The sequence below is a fragment of the Callorhinus ursinus genome, unplaced genomic scaffold (assembly GCF_003265705.2).
Source record: "Callorhinus ursinus isolate GAN/ISIS: 27379988/994484 unplaced genomic scaffold, GSC_fseal_2.0 scaffold15, whole genome shotgun sequence".
NCBI classification, from domain to species: Eukaryota; Metazoa; Chordata; class Mammalia; order Carnivora; family Otariidae; genus Callorhinus; species Callorhinus ursinus.
In genome coordinates this window covers 42,832,727-42,850,412 of record NW_027397077.1, presented here as the reverse complement: position 1 = coordinate 42,850,412, position 17,686 = coordinate 42,832,727, and the positions used below count along the sequence as shown (strand labels likewise).

The 17,686-nt window shown below is 38.8% G+C and overlaps 1 protein-coding gene across 10 annotated transcripts in view; it reads left to right on the top strand.

The window, feature by feature from the left end:
• The window catches only part of NR2C2 (nuclear receptor subfamily 2 group C member 2), a 93,476-nt gene that overhangs the window by 37,676 nt on the left and 38,114 nt on the right, over positions 1–17,686 (top strand). For all 10 annotated transcript variants that reach the window (XR_003210698.2, XR_003210697.2, XR_003210696.2 and 7 more), the window contains one exon: positions 12,783–12,893. Coding sequence is in view for 3 of the 10 variants with exons in the window: in XM_025884874.2 (XP_025740659.1) it covers positions 12,783–12,893 (111 nt within the window). In the remaining 7 variants the exon portion in view is untranslated. The remainder of the gene's footprint in view (positions 1–12,782; positions 12,894–17,686) is intronic.

Below are 17,686 nucleotides of genomic sequence, written 5' to 3'. Positions count from 1 at the left end.
CATATTTAAGTTATGACTTAAGAGTAGTAAGAAGATGAAGCTATTTTGTGAATGAAATACAGACCGTGGACTTAGAATAAAATTAGTGTTATAATGAATAAGACTAGACTTACTTGTAGTATGGTAAGAGAAAAAGAGTTGACAAGTGGGGTTGTCAAACAGGAGAAAATGAAGAAGTATGCTGTCCTTGTAAGTATGATGTACCTCATGTGGAAGTATTGTACCAAAATAATTTCGTGTGGTATGTATGTCTTGGGGCAGAATAGTAACGTTCTATCTTAGAAAACATCTCAACATCTCCTTTCTTAAAATCTCACTGCATTTGAGGTGTGTAGCTTTATTTTTTTAAGATTGTATTTATTTATTTGACAGCGAGAGAGGGAACACAAGCAGGGGGAGTGGGAGAGGGAGAAGCAGGCTTCCCACCGAGCAGGGAGCCCGATATGAAGCTTGATCCCAGGACCCTGGGATCCTGACCCAAGCCAGTGGCAGACGCTTAATGACTGAGCCACCCAGGCGCCCCTAGTGTCTGATACTTGAAACAAGACTTTGGAGATTGTATCCTTTTATTGGTCATAGGTAATGGGGGATTAGAAATGAAACCATTTTGTCTATAAACAAACAATGAACATCTGCTATAGGAGGAGATTAACATCTTACTCAGAGTGATAGGTTTAGCTCCACGCATTTGATTTCCTCCGAAATTATAATAGGAATGCTCTGTGTTTATATAATGCATTGTACTTTATTGCCTCATTTTAATCCTCGCATTGTCCTGTGAAGTAAGAGGTATCAGTGTCAATTTTACAAATGAGTAAACAAAGGCTTAGAACAATTAAGGGACTTGTCCAAAGCCACCCAGACAGGAGCTAGCCTTCTAAGTGAAATGAGTGTCCCCTGTAACTAGCTGCCTACCAGGATGATTCCGTTTATTTTGATGTGTGATTGCAGAAACATAGCCTAGTTTTAAAATATCTTCAGTAGGCAAGGAGAATTCTTTCTCACAGTAAAATTTTATATATCATCTTATGTGAAAAAAAGGTTTTCTTGAATGGGTAGAAAAGGAGTTTTTCTTTTTTAAAATGAAGAAAAGTATGAAGAACACTCAGTATTTCAGACGGGGTGAAAAATAAGATCGTTCATAATACCAAATTCGAACAATATTTGCTGGTTTTAAAAGGTAACTTTTGGAAATAGGTTTTTTTTTAATTGATTATAAAAGTGGTAAAAACATTCTGGGAAATTTGAAAAGGAGAGAAGGAAGCCATATTTCTACAATTTTACACGTCTATCATTTTACTACTTTATCCCTTCCTTGTATAACCATTCTACCTCTGTCACTCTTTATCCTTGTTACTGTTACTTTTCTCCAAAGTGCTCATCATTATCTGACGAACATTTATACATCTTTGTCACAATAGAATGTAAAATGCAGAAAGGCAGGAACTTTGTTTCATTTGCTGTTGTCTTCCCAGTATTTAAAACACTTTCCACAGTGTGTAGAACACGGTGAGCACTCAATACTAAGATTTCTTTATTGGGCACTTGGGTGGCTCAGTTAGTTAAGCATCTGACTCTGAATTTTTGTCTCAGGTCATGATCTCGGGGTCATGAGGTCAAGCCCTGGGTCGGGCTCCAGACTCAGCAGGGAGTCTGCTTGGAATTCTCTCTCTCTCCCTCTGCCCCTCCCCATCATATGTGTGCGAGCTCTCAAATAAATAAATCTTTTTAAAAATTTAGTGAATAAATAAGTGTATTTTTTTGGTCTTTTTTTCACATGCATGTCATCCAGTTGTAATCACAGCATACACATAACTTAGTAGTGTGATTTCACAGAATGTTATTTCACAGAATAAATGTAAATATCCTATCCACAAGTTGCTACATAGCCTGCAGGATCAGCATTTTTCATAGCTACATAGTATTGTATCAAGGGAGCATAGCATAACTCATCTCCTAGTTTGAGACATTTCAGTTGCTTCTGACCTTTAGATTAAATATATCCATTCTTTACCAGTCAAGGGGCCCACCTGTCTCTAAGCCAAACTAGATATTAAAACAGGTAGTGAGTCCCATGTCAAACAGAAGGCTACAGTTTGGCTTAGAGACAGGTGCTCTGAGTATTAGTTACAGCCCCACCTCAGATGTGACGTCAGGAGCTCCCTTTCGGCTATGGCCTTGGGGGAGGACTGAGACTGAGACTTGAAGCCATTGAGCAGCCAGTTACTATGCCCTCATTTGCAAGGACTACATGTGCTCACCTTCCTGCCAGAATGGGAGGCTGCAGAGGCAAGAACTCTAACCTGAATTCACATGCCTGGCACATGTTGGGTGGGTGTAGTAAAATATTTGTTGAATGAGCCCAGTGCTGTTATTCTCATGGTTGTTTTGTATGTAATGTAGATTGTTATGTTGCCTTGCCTTTGAATAGAATAGTAACTTGCAGAGACCCTGTATCTTCAAAAAAAATGTTGTCTTGATGTACTGTGAAGTTCAAAATGCTATATTCAGAACACGGTGTTTCTGAATTCTCCAAATCTTCCCTCCACTCTTTTTAGTTTTAAAACTGTTTTGAGTTGGTTGGATTCCATGGTAATATGCTCAGGAGCTCTTGGTTCAGGAAGGGTGGTCTTTAAGGGGAAGCCAGTGAGGATGGGGAGAGGAGGATGGTACATTTAGCAAAAGCAGCAATCTAGGTGAGGGGGGAACTTTGTAAAGCAAAGTACACCTTCCTTAGAAGCAATTAATCATATTAGACAAACCGCTTCAGCAGCTGGGGAAATGGCAGGAACGTGTCAATTTTGCTTCCTGGGTTACAGGGAGTGATAGTGTACTTGACCTTCAGCAAGCAGGGTCATAGAGAGGGCATCTTTAAACAGCTCTGCCTGGTTTTGGTGAATGGAATCTGTACTGGCAGTTTGAAAGCAAATGCCTGCGTTTTCCCCAACCAACCCTTGGCCCTTCGGATTGGGCTCTCTGGCCTGGGAGGTTGCTGAGAAAAAATGTAAATAAAGCTGCAGGGAGCCATTGGCATGGTAAGTATAAGTGTCCTAAAAAATCAAGACTGCAATTTTGTTCTCATTCTGTTTCTGGGAGAAGCCTCCTTGTAATGCAGTGTATTTCATAGATAATTTTTTAGAGCAGTTGGTAAAATAGCAGTGGATTTAGACACCTATTATGTATTTTGAAAGAATTAAGTTTAGTGTGTGTTGCTATGCTTAGCACCTAGCAAATTATGTCTTCATAGGAACTTGTACTTGAGTATGCTAGGTAAGTTCAGGTGGGGCAAAAGCTGCTTACTTGTTTGTTGTTTTCAACAGTTTTACCTGCTTATGAACAGGGAGTTGCTCTTAAACACCTCATTGTTTTTACATAATGTGGCTACTGATTGTTGACTGTGTGGATCTTTGTTTTTGTGCCAAGAAATATAGGGCTGGGGGCGCCTGGGTGGCTCAGATGGTTAAGCGTCTGCCTTCGGCTCAGGTCATGATCCCGGGGTCCTGGGATCGAGTCCCACATCGGGCTCCCTGCTCCTTGGGAGCCTGCTTCTCCCTCTGCTTCTCTCTCTCTCTCTCTGTCTCTCATGAATAAATAAATTTTAAAAAATCTTAAAAGAAATATAGGGCTGTGATTTTATCTTTTTAAACATATTATCAACTGGCAAATTTAAGAATTGGATAGTCAGTTCTGACATAAATGAGGCTGACTTGTAATGTTCAGGTTTGAATCCTTTGTTGACTCCAGCATAAAGAAGAGCCTAACTTACCAGTCATCAGGAGAATGTATTTTTTAGGAACACAACACCCTGGCATTGTAAGGTCCTAATCCTTTGTATGAGGGAAGGGATGAGCACTTTCAAGACTGGCAGCCTCCTGTGGATTCTTCTCTCTATGCTGCAAGTTGCAGAACAAAGAGGGATTAACTCTTTGCCCATTGACCCTTCACTACACTTATTATTACTTAATGGTCCTTTGAAATAATAAAAGGAGGATGTGGAGCATTTCAGTTCAGGCTGAAGGTATCCCATGGCTGAAACCCTTTACCCTACTTAGGTATTTACATTGTTCATTATTTCACTGGGTATGTTTAGAAGTCGGAAGTTCGTGGTTGAGATTTGTAACATATTAAGTCTGCATGATCTTTTTTTTCCACAGAGTGTGAAGTTGGTTACCCTATTAATAACCCATGGGAATGTTGCAGCCAAAACTCAGAATAAATTATAGATTTAGAAACTCTTAATATTTGCTCCTTAGCTCAGTGCTGTGGGCTTTCTCTTCAACCTAGATGTCCATCTTTTAGCATGTAAACCACAGAAATTTTTCCTAAGAATTTTTTCCTTAAAAAACTGCCAAAGCAATGTCATCTTATTATGATCGAATAGAGAAGGTTCTCCAGGGTGAAAATGTATGAACTTTCCTAGCAGCCTCATAAACGCAGGTATGTCAGTGAAAGCCCGTACTCCTTGGGTTTATGTAATAAACTGCCAAAGCAGGTGTTGCGCAGTACCTGCAGGATGTCTGATTAGCAGACGGGCATGAGAGTGGAATAAAAGAAGAAAAGGTGTAAACAGAGTCCCAGGATCAAGGACTGTAAAACAGGCTTCTTACTCATTCCTGAAGTTAATAAATGTTTATTCACCAAGCAATCATTGTGGCCCTAAAATGAACCTGGCCTTGGGAGTAGAAGGAGAAATAGGAAATGTTTCATACTGCCCTCTGAGGTAGACAAAACCAAGCAGTTACAGTAGGTGCCTTGTGGAGGGGCACCTGCTAAGATATAGGAGCTCCAAGCACCCAGAACAGGACCTGTATATCAACTTGAGGAATCAGGAAAGGCTGGCCTGAGGAGCAGGGCTTTTATTAAACTCTTTAGACAGTAAATATTTGTGTGTTGGGCGAGCATGGTTAACTTTTTTTTTTTTTAAGATTTTATTTATTTGACAGAGAGTGAGCTCGTGCACAAGCAGGGGGAGCAGCAGGGAGAGGGAGAAGCAGGCTTCCTGCTGAGCAGGAAGCCTGACACAGGGCTCTATCCCAGGACCCTGGAATCATGACCTGAGCTGAAGGCAGATGCTTAACACGGTTTACTTTAGAAAAGATGCAAAGCAGAACCACTGATTTTACCCTTTAAGTGTGAGTCAGAGACCGTGCCCTGGAAGGTCTATGTCCAAACATACTTTCACATCCTCCTTGCTTATGGTTTAATTGAGTCCTTTGGACTAGCCATTTTCCTATTAAAATGTAAGTGTTCTGGCCAGGGTATAAGGCACATCTGGGTGTTGCCAGGTGTTTTATACCTCAGTATGAACTAATGATCCTGTCGTTTGCAACTTGAGCGGATTGAAGGAGTAGAAGGTAGGCTAAGGCAGAGGGCCAAGACTGACACCAGGTACTGAAAAGGTAGGCAGGGAAGGAGATGCTCCCGCTAGTTAATTTGCATCTATATTTTTATGTCCTATTACCAAATTGGCTTTTTATCACTGTGCTAAATGATATTCAGCGATATGCTTCTGGAAAAAAAGTAGATTCCTCACCTAAATGTGTACTTATAATATCAGGTTCTAAATTCATACAGCTGCAAGAATTTCCGAGCAGTCCCATTGTGGCATCACTTTGCCTTCAAGCCAGATCATATCAAACTGCCCCGGTGCCACTTAGAACACACCTTGTCTCTAAAGGTCACGGGGTGGGCGGGGGAGATCCTAAATATTTTCCCACTAACCTGTCACCTCCAGAGTTAAGCATTCCTCTGCTAAATTCAAGGGGTATTTTGGGTTGTTCATCTAATCTGAATTTGTTATTGAGCTACTGGGAACCCATTGCCAACATGACCTATACCCCTCAGGCAAATTTGTAGAGGCCCTTGGGCTTCTCATACAAAAGGAATCATAAAATTTGCAAGCATATCCTTGAACAGGTGAGGGAACCAGAGTCTAGAAAGTTTAAACTAGCTCACACAGAAGCTGGCAAAAAGCAGTCTTAGCACCCAGTCTGTGCTGCTTCCACTACAGCCGTCTGTCTTCCCCAGCAGATGCTCTTAAGGCAGAACCACTTTTGATTGCTCTGCACACCCAGCATGCAGCAAGCTCTAGGGTAGCAGAGGGTTAATGCAAAGCAGGTTCAAGTGAAGCATGGACAACAGTCTTTTTCCGCTTACTGACATAGAAAGCTTCTTTGAGACCCTATGAAATACTTTTTAATACTGTTACTCTTTTAAATAAACTTTATTGTAATGTACATAAGTTCACAGTTCCTAAGTGTGTGACACAGTGAATTATCACACAGAGGACATGTCCATGTAAACACTACTCAGATAAGAGCAGAATAGAGCGGTACCTGGCTGGCTCATGAGTTCAAACCCCACATTGGGCATAGAGATTATTTAAAAAAAAAAAGGCAGAATAGAATTTCCTTCCTCCTTCCAATTACTGCCTGTACCCTCTTCCCTAAAGGTGACCTTTATCCTGACTCCTTAAATAATTTTCTATTTGTTGATTTCATTCATTTAAAAAAAATTTAAGAGCTCTATTAAGATATAATTCACATATCATACAATTACCTAAAGTATATAATTCTGTGGCTTTTATTATATTCATAAGGTTGTGTAGCCATCACCACTATCTAGTTGCAGAATGTTTTTCATTATCACAAAAAAGAAACTCTTACACCCTTTAGGTGTCACCCACCTACCCCCAATTTCCTTATTCCCCAGCCATAGGCAACCACTGTTTACTTTCTGGGTTGTTTGGGGTTTTGTTTTGTTTTTTTAACTTGCCTATTCTGGACATTTCATATAAATGAAATCAGACAATCTGTGGTCTTTTTATGTCTGGCCTCTCAGCATGTTTTCAGGGTTCATCCACAATATAGCTTGAGTCAGTACTTAATCCCTTTTTTTTTTTTTTAAGATTTTATTTATTTGCGGGGGGGTGGGGTAGTGAGAGAGCGCAAGCAGAGGGAGTGGCAGGCAGAGGGAGAAGCAGACTCCCCATTGAGCATGGAGCCCAATGTGGGACTCGGTCCTGTGACCCTGGGATCGTGACCTGAGCCAAAGGCAGACACTTAACCAACTGAGCCACCCAGGCATCCCATTTCATTCCTTCTTATGGCTGGATAATGTTCATTGTATGTATATACCACATTTTATTTATCACTTAATGGACATTGGCTTATTTGCATTTTTTTACTATTATGAATAATGCTGCTATGAATTATGTACGAATTTTTGTGTAGACAGATGTTTTTATTTCTCTGGTGTACATACCTAGAAGTAGAATTGCAAAATAGTATGGCAACTCTTATGTTTAACCATTTGCAGAACTGATACTTAGTTCCAAAGTGTCCATACCATTCTGTATTCTCCCCAGCAGTGTATGAGAGTTCCAGTTGCTGCACATCCTTGCCACCTCTTATCTTTCTTTTTTATTATAACCATCCTATGGGGTGGGAAGTGGTATCTTAATGTGGTTTTCATTTGCATTTCCTTAATGACTAATGATACTGAACAATTTTCGTGGGCTTATTGGTCATTTGAATATTTTCTTTGGAGAAATGTTTGTTTGACTCCATTTGCCCATTTCTAAATTATTTCTTGGTATTCTTATTGATTATAAGGGTTCTTTATATATTCTTGATACAAATCCCTTAAGATATGTGATTTGCAAATATTTTCTCCTATTCTGTGGGTTACTTTTCACTTTCTATATAGTGTTCTTTGAAGCACAAAAGTTGTTAATTTTGACAAAGTCCATTTTGTGTATTTTTCTTTTGTTTATTGTGTTTTAAGTGTAATAGTAAGAAATTATTGCCTAATCCAAGGTTAAGAAGCTCTACACCTATGTTTTCTAATTTTTGTATATGATGTGAGGTAGGGTTGAATTTTTTTTTTTTTTAAGGTTTATTGAAAGAGAGCACGAGCATAGTTGGGGGAGGGACAGAGGGAGAGAATCTCAAGCAGATTCCCCACCAAGCATGGAGCTTGATGTGGGGCCCAATCCCATGACCCTGAGATCATGGCTTGAATCGAAACCACAAGTTGGATGCTTAACCTACTGAGCCATCCCAGTGCCCCTTATATTTTTTTATAATAAGAAAAAAGAATTTTCTGTCCAAGGAGAGCTTCACTATTATTTTTATCACATGTAACAACATTTATACACAGTTTATAACTCAGGCTCTAGAAGAATTTTCAGGAAGCTTGTGATAGTATTGATAGTTACTATGTGTTGAATGGAAATAATACTTAACATATTATTCATTAACCCTCACATCAGTCTCATAAAGTAGTCATAATATGTCCATGTTAAATTTGAGGAAACTGAAGTTTAGAGGATTTAAGTCACTTGCTCAGGATGACAGTACATATTTCAGAGCCTGGGTCTATCTGATTCCATAGCCTGTGGTACTCATATAATGTTGATTGCTTTAAAATGTCTTACAGGTAAAGTGAATATCTAAATCAGAAAGTTAGCATTATTAGTCTATTAGTTAAGAATTCCATATATCTGAAATTGGTAGAATTAACTTGCAGAGTAATAATAGATTCAACCGAAATGCTGAATGTTCATTACTAAAGAAGGATTTAATGAATGTGCTGTGATAAAGTGACTGGCCAGTCTTTTCTTCATAATTACAAATAAACAGAGCTAGCAAATATGTGTACATGGATACTGGGAGATGTATTTTGCAGGGTTTGCCTTTCCTGCCTACATCTTAGCTCAGAACTAATTTACATGAAGCATTTTGTAAACTGAATATCACTATGAAAATATTGTATTCTGTTGTCTTTATAATGTAATCTTTTTGGTTGGTTAAATTAATGCTGTGAAAGAAAAAAGCTTTTCATGACTACCCCCAGCAATTAATCAATTGTGATGTGCTTTATAAAACTGAGATGTGTTTCACTTACCAGAAAATTCACCTTTAAAAGTATATAGTTTTGGGGCACCTGGCTGGTTCAGTTAGTAGAGCATGTGATTCTTGATCTCAGGGTTGTGAGTTCAAACCCCACATTGGGCATGGAGGCTACTTAAAAAAAAAAAAAGATACATATTTGATACATTCACAGTGTTACACAGCCAACACCACTAATTCCAGAACATTTTCATCATCCCCCAAAGAAACTCCATGCCTATTAGCAGTTATTCCCCCTTCCCCCATCCCCTCAAGTCCTGGGAACCACTAATTTACTTTCTTTAGCTACAGATTTGCCTATTACATTTTATATGAATGGAATCATACAGTATGGTTTTTTATGATTGATTTCATCCATGTTGTAGCATGTATCAGTACTTCATTACTTTTTATTACTAAATAATATTCCATAGCATGGATATACCACTTTTTTTTTTTTTAATCCATTCATCAGTTGATGGTCATTTGGGTGGTTTCTACTTTTGGAGCTGTTATGAATAATGCTGAACATTGCTCTACAAATTTTTTGTGTGAACATATGTTTGCCTTTCTCTTGAGTATATACCTAAGAGTGAAACTGTTGGTTCATATGACAACTCTGTGTTTAACTTTTGAAGATTGGTGAAACTGTTTGCCAAAGAGGCTGTACCATTCTGTATTCCTGCCAGCAGTGTATGAGAGTCCAGTTTTTTCACATCCTCATCAACAGTTGTTATTTTCTGGTTTTTTGGATAGTAGCCATTCTAGTATGTATGAGATGGCATTTTGATGTAGTTTTGGTTTTTATTTCCCTAATGATTAGTAGTGATGTTGAATGGCTTTTCATGTGTTTATTGGCTGTTTTGTATCTTCTGTGGAGAAATGTCTATTCAAGTCCTTTATTCATTTTTTATTTGGGTTAGGTTTTTTATGTGTTGGATTTTAGGAGTTCTTTGTATACTGGATATTGTAGTTTTAGGTCTTAAATTTAGATTTTTGATCCATTTTGAGTTAATTTTTGTACATGGTGTTAAAGGTACAACTTCATTCTTTTGCATGTGGATAGCCAGTTTTTCCAGCACCAGTTGTTGAAAAGACTGTCCTTGCCCCCACCAAATGATCTTGACACCCCTATCAAAAATTATTTAACCATTATATGTCAGGTTTTATTTCTGGGATCTCTGTTCTGTTCCTTTGGTCTTTATGTCTGTCTTTATACCAATATCACACTGTTTTGATTATTTTCATTTTGTAGCAAAATCAGGAAGTGTGAGTTTTCCAGCTTTGTTCTTTTTCAAGGTAGTTTTGGCTATCTGTTTAGGGTCCCTTGAGATTCCATATGAATTTTGGGATGGATTTTCTGTTTCTGCAAAAACACTGGGATTTTGACAGGGGTTGCATTAAATCTGTAGATCACTTTGTAGTATTGACATCTTAGCAATATTAAGTCTTTCAATCCATGAACACAGAATATGTTTCCATTTACTTATATCTTTAATTTCTTTTAGCAGTGTTTTATAGATTTTATTATACAGGTCTTTTTTACCTCTTTGGTTAACTTAATTGCTAAGTAATCGATTCTTTTTGATGCTTTCACGATGGAATTTTTTTTTTTGTAATTTCCAGATTGTTCATTTTGTATAGAAATGCTACTGATTTTTCTGTGTTGACTTAGTATCCTGCTGCTTTGCTGAATTTATTTATTCTAACAGACTTTTTTGGGAGGGAGGGGGGAATCTTTGGTTTCTTATCTTATAGTTAGAAACTTTGCAGTCTTGGGGTGCCTGGGTGACTCAAATTGGTTAAGCAACTAACTCTTGGTTTTGGCTCAGGTCATGATCTCGGGGTCATGAGATCAAGCCCCGTGAGAGTTCTGTGCTGAGCCTGCTAAAGATTCTCTCTCTCCCTCTGCGCCTCCTCCCAACCCCCTTCACCCCATCCCCGCTGTTGCACATACGCTCTCTCTCTCTCTCTCAAATAAATAAATCAAATTTTTAAAGAAAACTATCGGTCTTTTACCATTAAGTATTGTGTTAGCTGTATTTTATAGATACTCTTTATCTGATTAAGAACTCTTTATTTATTTACTTGAGAGAGAGAGTGTGCATGAGCGGGGGGAGGGGCAGAGGGAGAGGGAGAAGCAGGCTCCCCACTGAGCGGGGAGCCCAACACTGGACTGGATTCCAGGACCTGAGATCATGACCTGAGCCAAAAGCAGACGCTTAACCACCTGAGCCACCCAGGTGCCCCAGATTGAGAACTTCCTGTTTCTAGTTAGTTGAATGTTTTTTTTGTGTGAAATGGTGTTGGATTTTGTCAAACGGTTTTTCTGTGTCACTTGAGATGTTGAGGCTTTTATCCTCTATTAATACAGCAGATTACATTACATACATATGGTGAGCCAACCTTCTGTTTCTGTGGTAAATCCCACATGGTCATGGTGTATAAGTTTTTTTAAAGATTTTATTTATTAGAGAGCATGTGCTCATGAGAGGAGGGAGAGGGGCAGAGGGAGAGGGAGAAAGAGACTCCCCAGTGAGCAGGGAGGCCAATACAGGGCTCCATCCCAGGACTCCAGGTTCATGACCTGAGCCAAAGGCAGCTCCCTAACCAACTGAGCCTTCCAGGTGCCCTCATGGTGTATAATTTTTTATATGCCTCTGGATTCAGTTTGCTAATGTTTTATTGAGGATTGTTGCACCTATATTCATAAGGAATATTGGTCTGTAGTTTTCTTGTGATGTCTTTGCCTAGTTTTGGTTACATAGAATGAATTGAGAAGTGTTCCCCCGCCTGTTTTTTGGAAGAGCTTATAAAGCATGGTTCATGATATACTTTTTTCTTTTTTTTTTTTTTTTACGAGAGCAAGCACATGTGAATGGGGGAGGGGCAGAGGGAGAGGGAGACTCTCTTTAAGAGAGAATCTTTTGTTTTTTAAAGATTTTATTTGAGAGAGAAAAAGAGACCGAGATAGTGACAGAGATAGCATGAGCAGGGAGAGGGAGAAGCAGGCTCCCTGCTGAGCAGGTAACCCTGCATGGGGTTTGATCCCAGGACCCTGGGATCATGACCTGAGCTGAAGGCACTTAACCGACTGAGCCACCCACGCGCCCCTTAAGAGAGAATCTTAAGCAGGCTCAGTGCCCAGTGTGGAGCCGACGCGGGGATTGATTTCATGACCCTGAGATCATGACCTGAGCCGAAATCAAGAGTCAGTCGCTTAACGGATTGAGCCACCCCGGTGCCCCATGATATACTTTTATTCAAGGAAAAGTAATAACTGCCCACTTCAGGTGCCCAGATGACCACTCAGGACCTTGAACCTTGCCTTTGGTGGGTATTGACTAAATTCCAGACCTTTGTATAATCGATTGGGCTTTTCCCAGCCCCATCCCAGTGGGACTGGGGGATTACCAGGACTCTTTCACAAGTAGTTTTTCAGTGTAGTGCTGGTTCTTTTTGCCATCCTTTATGGTGTTATGAGAATCTTTCTTCTGGAAACTATCATCTTAAAGGAGTGTTTTACAGCTGGTTTTGGAGACAGTGAAAACATTCAAAGATCATTTCTAAAAAGTTACCCTAGCAGCTATTTATTAAAGTTGTATAGAGCAGATTTGAAATTCCTCTGTGTTTTTTGTGGGAATTTTTTTGTTTTATGGGGGGGTATTTGTTTTTGCATTTTCAGCATTAGAAATAGCTCTTTTAAGATTGTATTTTCTTACAGCCATCCTGTGGCAGTAACTCATTAGTCCTTTGTCACTCTGGGTACAAACACCAGAACTATTCAAGTTTATTACTCAAAGCCACAGTGAAAGCAAGAGGCATGGTCCCCAGCTACCACTGGGCATTTTTCTGAGCTCCATTGTGATCCATCCCACTTCTCCCCAACAGGTACCACGGACACAGACCTCTCGGCCGGAATCTCCAGGGATGACCAGCCCCTCCCCGCGCATCCAGATAATCTCTGCCGACTCTGCGGTAGCTTCACCTCAGCGAATTCAGGTACCTGCACCAATCCCACTTGGTTCCAGCCACCTGCCCAAAGGTAGTCCTGTCTTCTGAATCCTTTGCAGAACAAACCACCTCAGGATTTCACTAAGGAGTTGTGCTTCTTGGGCATCAAGTACAATACAACCTCATTTATTCTTTAAAAAAGAAAAAAGAAAAAGTTTACATTGATTGATTAACTTTTTATGCAAAAGTTTAAACTATTGTTCGAAACTATTGGGATCAGTGTACTATTTAATTACTTAAATGCTTCCAAATTGAGAGGCAGTATGTCCTCGTAGTTAAGTATATGGGCCCCCACTTGAAGTCACATTCAGTGCCCCACTTTTTAGCTATTTCAACCTTAAAAATTAACTTTTCAGTGCCTCGGTTTTTTTCATTTAGAAAATGTATGTAAACCTCATAAGGTTATTTTGAGGAATCAATGGGATATTGCTTGTAAAGTGCTTAGAACAGTGATTGGCACATACTAATGGTTCAGTATGTACTAATTATCTGCAATAGTTATTGCTAGTATTATTGTTATTAACTAATTGGTATTCACTTATGATAGGTTTAGTCTTGCCCAGGGCTCTGAGAAGATGTGTGTATTGAAGTCACTGTCAACAAGTTGGGAGGAAGGGATAATATGTTGATACACAGATTAAAGATTCAAAATTACCTCAACAAGCTGAATCAAAAGGCTAAACAACAACAACAAAAAAAAACATGAAAAAAGATGAATGGCAGAAAAAATATTAGTTACATAACACGAGTTTGAGAGAATACCAGGGTGGACAGGTAATTTGAGTGAATAAGTAAAAGGATTGCTTCATTTACAGTTTATTCCAAGCTTGGTATAAGTGAACAGGATGATATCGTAACTAGGTAATTTCTATAATGTTTACCTACTCTTATAAGTGATTTTTTGGACTGACCTATTATAAACTAAACATAAAAGAGTTCTAATGAGTAAAATGAAAGAAGTTAAAGATTATATTCCCATTATGTCTGTATTGTGTAATATTTTACCATAAACACTGAAGCTCATAATATGTAAGTCATTTTAACTTCACACCAGTAGGAAACATGTAGCTGAGTGTTTGGAAATTCAGAAGTAATGGGCCCAGCATTTAACAAGGTTTTACTGTTCCTCAGAATTAAGAACTCTATAGCTAAATTATTTTTTCTCTTTTATTTTGTTCTTATTTGATCATTACGACTTAAAAATGGGTCCTTTATAGTTTTGTGGAGTATGTGTTAGGATTCTGCCTACATAACTCTCCCAACTCTGGGAAAGGAGCTAACTGCATTTAATCATGGCCTATACATCATGGGCTCATAACCATCTGAGGGCAGATGAGAACATAGAAAGTTCTCCAGGAGACTGTCAGTAGCTAATGTATATATCAAGAGTACACCTTTCCCCCTTTTGGTATGAGAAGAATCTCTCTTTTCCTAAGGGCCGTTCTAGCATCCCATTCCTTACAGTGGACTATCCCCATGCCATGGTGCTTGGCCCATGGTGACACTGCTGTCCTGGCTGGAATGCAATGCAGTAAGGTCCCTTGAATAGAAGTCTTGTAGAATAGATGCTTGGTGTTGAGCTTTTAGTCTCTCTGGGGAAGATAAGCCTTTGGCATGAGCTTTATATATAGTAAATGTAGTTGAAATCTTTCCATTGTGAACTGTCAATAAAATTGGACATACCCTGAGTGCAGCTGAATTGACTGTATTTCAAGGTTTGTTTTGTTTTGTTTTTAAGGAAAATGAAGGTTATAGGATGATTTTTTGGTTCTTTGTTGGTGGTGATGGCTTCAGTGAGTTTTCATTTCTAGCCCTGACTTCAGTGATAATCTCCAAAGCCCTAAGTCCTCGGAAGAGAATAAGTGCTATGATGTTTTCATGAATAACAATGCTTAGAACTCAAATGGTGGCTTCTGTGTTAAAGTTAGGAGGGAAAGATTATACAGTAAGGGTGATAGGGCTAGGTGACATTTAGGAGCTTTGGCTCTGAATGGAACAGACTTAGAATCAAATCTTGTCTCCACTCAGCTATGTGACTCTGGAGAAAGTTTCTGTAACCTCTATAGCTATAAAATGACAACAATAATAATAATAATAATACCTATTTAATAGAATTTTGAAAGGATTAAATGCTTGCAAACTTACAGGAAGCAAATACCAATGTTAGCAACAGTTATAATTTTTTTAAGTTTTATTTTTATATAATTTCAAACTTACAGAAAATAGTACATGGAAATCCTGTACATCTACCCAGATTCACCAGTTGTTTGCTGTTAACATTCTAAGTGAATGTACGTATATTTTTTCTGAATTATTTTGAGAATAGAGATAGCACACCTCTTTGCCCTAAATATTTCAGTATGTATTTTCTAAGAATAATGACATTTTCTTACATTATCACAATACAGTTATCAAAAATCAGGGAATTTAATATTGAAACATGCCATTATCTAATCCATAGTTGATATTCTAAAATGTCATCAGTTGTCATAGTTAAGTCCTTTAAAAGCTCGTTTCTCTCATTCCAGGGTTTATGTTCTTGTTTTTAATAACAATAATGTGGCAGTCAACACAAGACCAACATATCTAGTTATGCAGGCCTGCACTGAGTGATCTAGAACATAGACTTGTATCTATCAGTATCTTGTCATCATAATGGCTGCAAAGGTCTTTGGGGCCAAGTGGGAAGGCTGGAGGAAGTAGCCTTGTGTCTAGAGTTGAGAGCCATCGTTATGGGGTTACAGAGGTCTAGGGTGGAGTCTGTGGAAGGAGATAGGGAGATAGGAAGAGCCATAGAAGAGCACCCACTTGTCTGAGAATGAGGCTTAATTGAACCCATCCAATCACAAAGTAGCTTCTCAATAAATCTCAGTAGGTTTTCATCATAATGCAGTGTTTCCAGGCCAGTGGTTTGCAAATTTTGTCTTTATTGCTTCCCACATGACATAAACATTAGGTTCAGATTTTTTTTTTAAATATGTAATCCAGTTTTTAAAGCAATCAAGATAGATTAAAAAAAGAAAAACACACTTGAACATGTCATATACCAAATTTGACATGCTGGAGATCACTGGTGTGCTCACGTGTACTGCCATGTTCATTGTTCGGAGCAGACCTTGGTATAAAGCTTCTCTTGCCATTTCTGTGTATTTTAAGGTTTTCCTGAGGTACTCCTCTATACTCCTCATTTCAGGTTTATGTTTTGAGAGCATCATTATATTCAGTGTTTGACCTAAAGAAATGTTTGAATTTGAGCTTATAAAATATATGATAAAATACTTGTTTTATTATATATTGAAGTTTCACATTTTACTAGGAAGGACTTCTGCTATTATATATTTTTTAAGAGTTTGAGATCTTTACTTGGGCTCTTAAAGCACCTCCTTCCCTATTTCTCTCTTCTATTAGCTCTTTATTCCTGCACATCCCTTCTTGGATGTCAGTACTTTTCTGTCCTTTCCATGTTCTCAGCCATCTGACGTTTCCTTTCTTGCTCTGAAGTTCTCCTGGCCCCCCTCAGGTACTCATTGCTGTGAAAAATCACACCACACCAAACAGGGTACAGAGTAAATGATGCATCTCCCTTCCTCCTCTTCCCCAAGTCACCCAGGTCTCTCCCAGGAGGTAGCCACTATTACCATACTGCTTATTTGTTTTTTCAGAGACAGGCTGTACATATAGACCAAAAACACATGTGTAAATATGTACAGCGTATTTTTCATGCATGTAGACATTTTTTTAGACTGTGCTCACCTTACTCTTTTGTCTTAACATCTCTTAGAGGTGGTTCCCGTGTGGTAGAAATAACTCCTTCTTTCTCTTGAGTGGCAACTTTGATATCCCATGGATGCTGCAGTGAATACCTTTTACCTGTTTAATTTAGCACATCTGTAGAATCAGTTCCTCAAACTATTTTGGGATTGCTGGGAGAAAGGATGTATCCATGTGTAATTTTTTTTTTATTGAGGTGTAATTGACCTATCACATCATATTCTTCAGGTATACAACATCATGATTTTTTAAAAAGATTTTATTTGAGAGAGTGTGTGTGCACGTGCGCGCGAGAGAGAGCGCATGGGGGGGAGGGACAGAGGGAGAGGGAGAAGCAGACTCCCCGCTGAGCAGGGAGCCCAATGTGGGACTTGATCCCAGGACCCTGGGATCATGACCCTAGCAGAAGGCAGACGCCCAACCGACTGAGCCACCCAGGCACCCCAATGTAATAGTTTGATATTTGTATATATTGTGAAATGATCACAGTGAGTCTGGTTACCATTCATCACCATACGTGGTTAGACATTTTTTTTCTCATACTAAAAACTTTTAAGATTTACTCTCTTAGCAACTCTCAAGTATGCCACACAGTATTATTAACTGTAGTCACCGTACTGTATATTACATCCCCGTGACATTTATTTTATAACTGGAAATATGTACCTTTTGACCTCCTTTGCCCATTTTGACTCCCTCCCAACCTCCCCATTTCAACTAGCCACCAGTCTGTGCTCTGTATCTATGAGCTCGTTTTTTTTTTAAGATTCCACATGTAAGTGAGATCATATAGTATTTGTCTTTGTCTTTATTCCACTTAGCATACTGCTCTCAAGGTCTGTCTGTGCTGTCGCAGATGGCAACATTGCATTCTCCTTTATGGCCATATAATACTCTATGTAAACACACACACACACATACACACACACACACACACACTACATTTTCTTTATCCACTCATCCATCTGTAGACACTTAGGTTGTTTCCATATGTTGGCAGTTATAAATAA